General features: G+C 38.3%; 1 protein-coding gene across 3 annotated transcripts in view; it reads right to left on the bottom strand.

Annotated features, from left to right (window-relative positions):
- Positions 1 to 5,383: 5,383 nt before the first annotated feature.
- Positions 5,384 to 9,149, bottom strand: part of UACA (uveal autoantigen with coiled-coil domains and ankyrin repeats) — an 88,177-nt gene continuing 84,411 nt past the window's right edge. For 2 of the 3 annotated variants that reach the window (XM_061157956.1, XM_061157958.1), the window contains exon 19: positions 7,199 to 8,443. In XM_061157956.1, the coding sequence (XP_061013939.1) occupies positions 8,372 to 8,443 (72 nt within the window). In that variant the 3' untranslated portion in view covers positions 7,199 to 8,371. Of the gene's footprint in view, positions 5,420 to 7,198; positions 8,444 to 9,149 lie in introns of those variants that run through there. The other variant, XM_061157959.1, reaches the window with a different exon arrangement.

Here is a 9,149-nt window from a genome sequence, read left to right as displayed (position 1 = left end):
CAGCCAAGCCACAAGAGAAGCCCAAGAATGCTGGAGTGGGGAGCCTATCCCTCCTCCAGCGGATCTTCCTGACCCAGAAATCGAGCCAGGGTCTCCTGCATTGCTGGTGGATTCTTTATCAACTGAACTACTAGCGAAGCCATATACCAATGAATCTATATACAAACAGAAACAAACTCACAGACATAGAAAACTTGTGGTCACCAAAGAGGGGAACAAATAGCAGTACGGGATTAACAGAAACTATGTATAAAATAGGTAAGCAACAAGAATTTACTGTATACCACAGGGACTTTACACAAATCATGTAATCATCTATAAGGGAACATAATCTGGAAAAATACAGAATCACTATGCTATCTACCTAAAACTAACACAATACTGTAAATCAACAGTAGTTCAATAAAAACATAAGGGGAAAGAAAAATGCAAATTCTTCCTCGTGGACCCAAATGGATCCAAAATGTGGAGCATTACTACTCAGATTCAGTCATATCATAGGCTAATTATTCCAAAATTTAAAAATTATTACAAAATAGCTTAAACTTTTACCATGAGATCTGATGGAAGCACTCAGGGAGATGCACCCTGCTCACCGCACTGCATGTGCCCTGAAGGGAGTTTTCACTCCAATTTGGAATGACATGCTGAACACCTGGGGGAAAGGCTGGCCAGCTTCAGAACCAGGAACAACTGCTATACCTAGCGGATATGGTATCTCACATGTGTGATGTTCACTTCCTTACACTGGCTGCTAGAAAGTCCCGTCAAACTGAGGCCAGTTCCAGAAATGTAAGCAGAATAGTGTTCATGGCATGTTTTCTAGATCCCGAGCTGTTCCTTGTTTTTCCTGTCTTTTTAGTATTTACCACTCCTCTTTCCCTCTCCCATACTAAGAAAAAAATTGCAAGCCACCTTAAAAATCTTTTTTTGTAATGAGGTAGGGCAAAAAGTAATAAATATGCATATTGACATTTGCTTGGGAACCTAAAATGTAAATTCAACGTACTAGCTCCCTATTCTGGTTAGACATCAGACCACAATTAAATCTTCCTCAGATTCTCTGTTGTCCTGGTAACTGCTCTCCGCTTAGAGAACACAGAGGGTGATATCGCCCAAAAGGGTCTGGAAGGAGAGCAGGAGCGCATTAAGGAATTCTTTCTGATGTTCATAACCACACAACAAGCTGTGGCAGAATGGTAGCATGGAGCGGAGACAAGCCCTCCTCAGGTTACTCCCGTTGCTGTGATGTATTCGGGCTTTGCTGCAGTTAAGTGGCTATGTACGTTATAATAACAAGATTGGCTATAGCACACCAAAAATATTGACAATGAATAGTACTTTGGATAATCACAGATTGCAAATCCTCTTAAACGCATTCGACTCTAACAGATATATTTAGACTTAGATGAACAGTAGCTGAGGGAATTTCTCAAAGTGTCAATTGGTGTGAATGAATAAAGATGGCTTTAAAGGAGCTATACTGCTTAGGGATTAAGACCAACTGGAACAATTCACTTTTACAAAATAAGCCTCCAAGCTCAAGAGAGCAGCCCGTCTTTGTTTGATGGAGGCGTATACACTTCAACCCTCAGGACGTGTGCTGGCAGTCCTGTGATGGTTCATCCCTGTCCATTTGTTCAAGGAAGAGGTTTTAATTGTACATTGATGGGAACCCGCAACTCCGTTGAGACAATCTTTGTAGCAACAACAAAGAGGGAAAATTTTTAAGTAGCCGTCATTTTTATTTTGGCTTAACAGATTTTAGCAGGAAGATTCTGAATATGAATCGGCTTCATTTTTAAATCCTAAAGAGAATTTCTGAAGCAGCCCAGAAGGTGCCACTTTAGTCGGAGGCAATTAAAAAAAGCCCAGAATAGCAAGAAAGAAAATCACACAATTTGTTTGGACATTGTATGGAAAAAAGTTACAAATTATATGAACTCCTTTCCTCCATCCTCCCTGAGTCTATTTGTTCTTGTTTACACTCCTACATAAAATTCTTCCTCAGTGTTTGGAGGTGGGGATGGGACAGGAGGTATGATGTAAATAGTAAGAAGAGTTTATATTATTTAAGATATTGCTTGTCATGTTTTAACTGCAACAAAGTCAAGTGTTACATGCACTTAACAAAATGGCCAGTGCAGTGACTTTCCTGGTGGTCCAGTGGCTAAGACTCCCCACTCCCAATGCAGGGTTTGATCTCTAGTCAGGGAAATCGATTCCACGTGCTGTAAGCAAGAGTTCACATGCTGCAACTAAAGATCCCTCATGCCGCAACAAAGACCCTGTGTGCCATGACTGAGACCCAGTGCAACCAATAATTAATTAATTATAAAAGGGGGGGGGGAATGGTGCACTTTTGGATGGTACAGAATCTCTTCCCATAGGTGAGTTGTTTTTCTCAAGAGTTGAATTCCAGCCTTTAGTCGGTAATGTGGGCATCAGTAGAGAAAAGTAGAAACTGATTAAAAGTCATTTCTCTCTAGGTTTCCCCCCCGCCCCCGTTCCCTTAAGGACCACCAGAGAATGCATTTTCAAACTTAAATCCTTTATAATGTTGAGCTACCTGAAACTATTAGAAATATGGTTCCTCGAACTGAGATGTCAACAGAGCGTACCCAGCTACTGGGATTCCCTGCGGGTACCACTTTTAAAGTGACCCGCACCATGCTCCTTCAGTGTGCGAGAGAGAGCTACTTAATGATGCATAAAACTAATTATTATAAAATAAGACTGAATCTGTATGGTAGCTGTTCACAATGTGGAAAATCACACTTTTTCATGGCCTATTTTCTTTTAAAATGTATGCCCTTTTCCCATCCTTAATGTGCTCTGTATATGTAAAATAAATACTCTTCGCAGCAGGACCTGGGCTTGGAGGCCTTAAAACCCAATAAAAGAGTCCTGTAGTTTAATGGTCCTTAAATGCTCAACATCTTTTTCACTTAATGTAAAATCCATCTGATCTAATAGCCGTGACTGAATTATAGATATATAATTTTTTTCTATTAAATGTTAATCTTCTGACTTGGCAGAGCAATAGAAGCTCTAAATTATTAAGAAGGCAATAACCTCTCTAAACTCTTTCCTGAATTCAGAATATTCCCAGGACTGCTATCTTAAAAAAAACCTGCAAACCTATTTAAAATATAAAATAAAAATTGGGCCTATTAAGTACAATTTGATGCTAAATATCAGTTATAAGGGGCATTATTTTTATAGATGTTTATCTCCTTTATTATTTCACTATATGTATGTATGAGTTTGTAGGTATGTGTATACAGATACACACCTATAACTGGAGAAGCAATCCTCACAAGTCCTGGCTCTTTTTCATTTACATATGACATTTTTGTAACCTTGCCTTTTTGGTTGAATTCATTCATCATCAATGTTTGTTCATGCAGGCATAAATAATGAAAATGCCCTCTAATGCATAAGTGATGCCACATGTCCAATTATGCTAAACACAGTCTCAATGCCCAGAGAATCTTATTGAGTGCCATCTTTGCTGCAGTTTTTCTCTTTAAATCTCTACATCCATGATTCTCATGAGCCAAAAATCCATACGTGCAGTAAGAAACAGAGCCACGTTAAGAAGGTTAGTATGTACCTGGGGAGGCTAGTATAGACACTCTTGTTTCAGATACTCAAGCCCAAAACATAAGAAAGAATTCAATTTCCAACAACAAAGTCTTAAATCCAGTTTAGTTGGGAACAACACTGAATGAAGTGGGAGCTGAAACATCTATTTAGCATTTTGTGCATGATATATCTTCTGGTGCCGTTTGCTTTTTTTCTTTTTCTGAAAATTACTCAGTAATTGTTTTTCCTCTCTGAAATTTATTCACAACATTCAGCAGCCAGGAGCAAGGTCCAGGTTCTTCTTCCCCGGCCATACATGTGCAACCATAATTTGCACAATTATCACAGGCAATTCTCTTTCAATCCTTATTTTGGTGCCTTTACTTTGATACATACAACTTGTAGGATGAAAAGGATCACCACAAGGTTGTAGAATCCAGTGATGAGGAAGATAAAGAGACTGCAAGAAAGTTTTCTTCCACCATGGGGAAGCAGATGTCAAAAGAAGTTTGGAATCACTACTGTCAATATTACCCACTTGGCATTAGTGTAAGCAGGCACTGATGTATCTAGTTATCATGGACACCAAAAATTAATTTGAAACTCTTCCCTTTTCTTCTTTGAAACAAGCAAACTGAAAATATGAGCCATGTTCTCTGTAGGTAAGAAGCTCGTGTATGAGACCAATGTTCAGGTCTTTGTTAGAAGGAAGGTGGTTAACACTGCAGGCAAAAAAAGTGCTCATGTTCTAAAGCTGCAAGCTTTTTAAAGCACCAGTGAGCCAATGCATTTAGAATTACAGAAAAAATTAAACTGTATAATATTGGTTAGGGACAAGAGGAAAGGTTTAAATAAAAAACAAGCTATAAGAAAGATTAATTCCCAGGTGGCGCTAGTGGTAAAGAATCCACCTGCAAATTCAGAAGATACAAGAGGCCCAGGTTCAATCCTTCAGTAGGGAAGATCCCCTGGAGTAGGAAATGGCAACCTACTCCAGTAATCTTGCCTTGAAAACTCCCATGGACAGAGGAGCCTGGGGGACTGCAATTCATGGGGTCACAAAGAGTCGGACACGACTGAGCACACAGACACACACACATCTGAAATTTTAGAACAGCACAGGTGTAGCTAGTGTTTGATGCTGTAAAAGTGCTGCATTCAATATGCCAGCAAATCTGGAAACCTCAGCAGTGGCCACAGGACTAGAAAAGGCCACAGTTTTCACTCCAATCCCAAAGAAAGGCAATGCCAAAGAATGTGCAAACTACAGCACAACTGCACTCATCTCACACGCTAGCAAAGTAATGCTCAAAATTCTCCAAGCCAGGCTTCAACAATACGTGAATCGTGAACTTCCAGATGTTCAAGCTGGATTTAAAAAAGACAGAGGAACCAGAGATCAAATTGCCACATCTGCTGGATCATCAAATAAGCAAGTGAGTTCCAGAAAAACATCTACTTTTGCTTTATTGACTACACCAAAGCCTTTGACTGTGTGGATCACAAACTGTGGAAAATTCTTCAAGAGATGGGACTGCCACACCACCTGACCTGTCTCCTGAGAAACCTGTATGCAGGTCAAGATGCAACAGTTATAACTGGTCATGGAACAACAGACTGGTTCCAAATTGGGGAAGGAGTACATCAAGGCTGTATATTGTCATCCTGCTTATTTAACTTATATGCAGAGTACATCATGTGAAATGCCAGGCTGGATGAAGCACAAGCTGGAATCAAGATTGCTGGGAGAAATATCACTAACCTCAGATATGCAGATGACACCACCCTTATGGCAGAAAGCAAAGAAGAACTAAAGAGCCTCTTGATGAAACTGAAAGAGAAGAATGAAAAACTTGGCTTAAAACAACATTCGGTAAACTAAGATTATGGCATCTGGTTCCATCACTTCATGGCAAATAGATGGGAAAACAATGGAAAGAGTGACAGACTTTATTTTGGGGGGCTCCAAAATCACTGTGGATGGTGACTGCAGCTATGAAATTAGAAGATGCTTGCTCCTTGGAAGAAAAGCTATGACCAACGTAAACAGCATATTAAAAAGCAGAGACATTACCAACAAAGGTCTGTTTAATCAAAGCTATGGTTTTCCCAGTAGTCATGAGTGGATGTGAGAGTTGGACTATAAGGAAAGCTAAGCACCAAAGCATTGATGCTTTTGAACTGTGGTGTTGGAGAAGACTCTAGAGAGTCCCTTGTAAGGAGACCCAACCAGTCCATCCTAAAGGAGATCAGTCCTGGGTGTTCATTGGAAGGACTCATGCTGAAGCTGAAACTCCAGTACTTTGGCCACCTCATGAGAAGAGGTGACTTACTGGAAAAGACCCTGATGCTGAGATAGACAGAAGGCAGGAAGAGAAGGCCGATGCGATGGACATGAGTTTGAGAAGGTTCCAGGAGTTGGTGATGGACAGGGAAGCCTGGTGTGCTGTAGTCCATAGGGTCGCAAAGAGTCGGACATGACTGAGCAACTGAAGTGAAACTGAGCTAGTGCTTAGTTTAAAAGCACTAGCATTATTAAATTTTAAGATGTTCATTGCATTACTATTTTATTTTAAAGGTTCTTTATAATACTAACCCTTTGTTAAAAGGAATGAGCTTTTCTGATGAAGTAGAAGTGATTTAAAAAAAAAAACAAGCAACAAACAGTAATAAAGCTTTCAATGAAGGGATTCAGTGATTCTTTCAGAAAGCACTCGTATGTTAGACAACTGATCTTCCTCTTGGCCTAAGTTCAGACTTCACAGTCTTTCTGAATACAGAACAGCAAAGTGACCAGCATCACACATTGTATATGTTTCATTTGTTAAGGCTTGTATGAGCTCTGCATTTGACATCCAAAGGTGAGTGAATGAGAAAATGAGATTAATTCAAGGAGGTTACTTGGTATTGCATTCTACACAGCTAACTGAAAATAGGTGTCATTCGATGAACATGGGTTTGGGTGAACTCCGGGAGCTGGTGATAGACAGGGGGGCCTGGCATGCTGCAGTTCATGGGGTCGCAAAGAGTTGGACACGACTGAGTGAATGAACTAAACTGATCTGTACTTTACACCCCATCATTTTCTACCCAGAATTCTCCAAAAATAGCAAATGGACTTGATCACCTTGTAAATCTCTTGCAAGGATGTTCAAAACAATATTCCACAGAAAAATGTTTTTTGATGGCTGAAGACAAAATAAAACATAAATAAACCCATACAGGTGTTCCCTTACCATTCCTAATAAGGAAAGTATAACACTAAAAATTATTCAGTTAAGAACTTCTCTACTCTAGAGCTTCAATAGGTGACTTAAAACTCACGAAACAGAACTCATGCTGAAGGACAACATTAAATATAAAATTTAAATAATCTAAATATTGCTTATATAAACTACATATATTTAACTAAAGAATTAAAAATAAATCCATTTCTGACTTTTCATTGTTGCTTCTATATTGAAGAACTAGGATAGTTTATTCTTTGGTGAGATAAGTTATTCTGATGGTCCTTTGTCCTTGTAATTCGCAAAAATGGGATCAAAAACCTGGTTCAGGATGCTCAAAGATTATTGATAAGGCACATTTTGCAATTAAAAAAAAAACTTGGTTGAAATGATTCATTTGTGTAGTTTATTTGCTAATAGTCAAATTAGTAATTTTCAATCTGAATTGTAAATAAAATATTAACAAAATAGCAAAACAAACTTTCCTTAAGGAGACAGAAATAATAAAAATGGTTGGTTATAATATTTACTATAAACATGTCCAATTGCATTATTTTCTTGCTATCTATATTCTTACAGTTTACTATGTTCCTGCACTTTTGTCTAAATCCTTAAAGATCTGTCCTCTAAAATCCATTCTCTAATGCTAATTTTGCCAGAAAACTGCCTTTTACATTATTAATCTCATTAGTGCAATTTTCCTATAAATAAGTACAAAACATTTGGAGGATGCATCTATAATGAGTGCTTGGTTACTATAGTAGCAAATGTCAGAGTAATTACTAAAAAAAAAATGTCTAAAACTTTTGACACTTTGAAAAATCTAGTATACCATTAATCATAGTTTCCTACATACTCTGGCAAGAAAAGTCACCACAAGTGAAAATTAAGATACCATTATGGAGATTATGAGGCAATTTTATTATGAATTCCTGATATATTCCACCCTTGCCTGTTCTTAACCTAAATGTAATTTAGCACTGCAAACCATCTGTGAAATGAAATTTACTTTAAAAGGCATAAATGTTACTAGTGTAAAAAGAAAAAAAACGTGTACCTCCCAAAGAAGTCAAAGGCACTCATTAAGTTACTTGAATAAAAATGGAACTTGGCCAAGTTACCATGTGTTCCTTGAAACTTCATGAGATCTCATGGCTTGACTGAAGACCTGAAAGATCTTTTGAGAGCCACTTAAAAGTGGCTCCCAACCCAATTAATTTCTCTGGAAGAAACCTTTAATTATTTCCGCCTAACCCCTTTTCAAATGGAACCACTCAGTTGGCTCAGGTTTTACTGGGTACTCAATCAGTTAAAACAATCCAAGGCAAAGTGTTAATGTTGTTTGCCTAATTGTAAAATTAACATACACAGAATGTAAGATTTGAACTGATACTGAAGAACTCAGTAACATGGCTGTCTAAATTAAAAACCTACTGATGGATCAAAATACACTTTATTTTAGTTATACTAGCACAGCAAGGCCCAGAAAGGCCATGAGGTTGCAGACAGAATGCTCAGCACTAGCAGGAAGAGCCACCATGGGGGGTGGGTGCCCGCTAGCACACGAGCCCCTGCCGCATCTGTATGATCTGCAGTAAGGCGGCCTGCACGTCCTCATCCATGTGACCCTGGGGAGAAAGGGGAGAGGGGAGAAGTATTTTATGTCATCTCCGTTCACACACAAATTCTTAAGACACGGGGCTTTATAACAGGACTTTATTGGTTGTGATTCACCAAATGCTAAATCCTCACCATCGTGGTGACATTCTCAACATTTTATTGGAAAGCAGAGTAGAGTTCTATCGTGGAAAGAAGGACAATCAACGTAAAAGTAGTGCACACCAGTGCCTCTAACTGTCTAGTATCAGAGAACAGATGGACAAACTTCCTTCTAGAAAAAGAAGTAAAAAGTAAAAAGACAAACTTCTCTTTTTACTAATGGCTCAGATGATAGAGGCAGCATAAGTTACAGATGAGCAAAGTAAACTACTACAAGGAAAAGTTTCTTTTGCTTCTGCCAAGTTTTTTTTTTTAATCAGAAAAGTAATTAATGAAAATTCCTATATTTATATTTTTTACATAAATAGGATCAAATATATCGTTTTGCAATTTGCCTTTCCACCTAATGTCACAGAAATCTTCTCTAGGTTATTGCTTATTTTTATTCATTTATTTATTGGACACACCACATGGCTTGTAGGATCCTAGTTCCCCAAGTAGGGATCAAACCTGGATCCATGGAAGTAAAAGCCAGAGTCTTAACCACTAGAATTTCCTGCCTTAATTATTTTAAATTATTGTATAATATCCCATCGTGTGTATGTATGATAATTT

This window comes from Dama dama, chromosome 12, assembly GCF_033118175.1.
Source record: "Dama dama isolate Ldn47 chromosome 12, ASM3311817v1, whole genome shotgun sequence".
Taxonomy (NCBI): Eukaryota; Metazoa; Chordata; class Mammalia; order Artiodactyla; family Cervidae; genus Dama; species Dama dama.
This window is presented reverse-complemented; position numbering and strand designations above follow the sequence as displayed.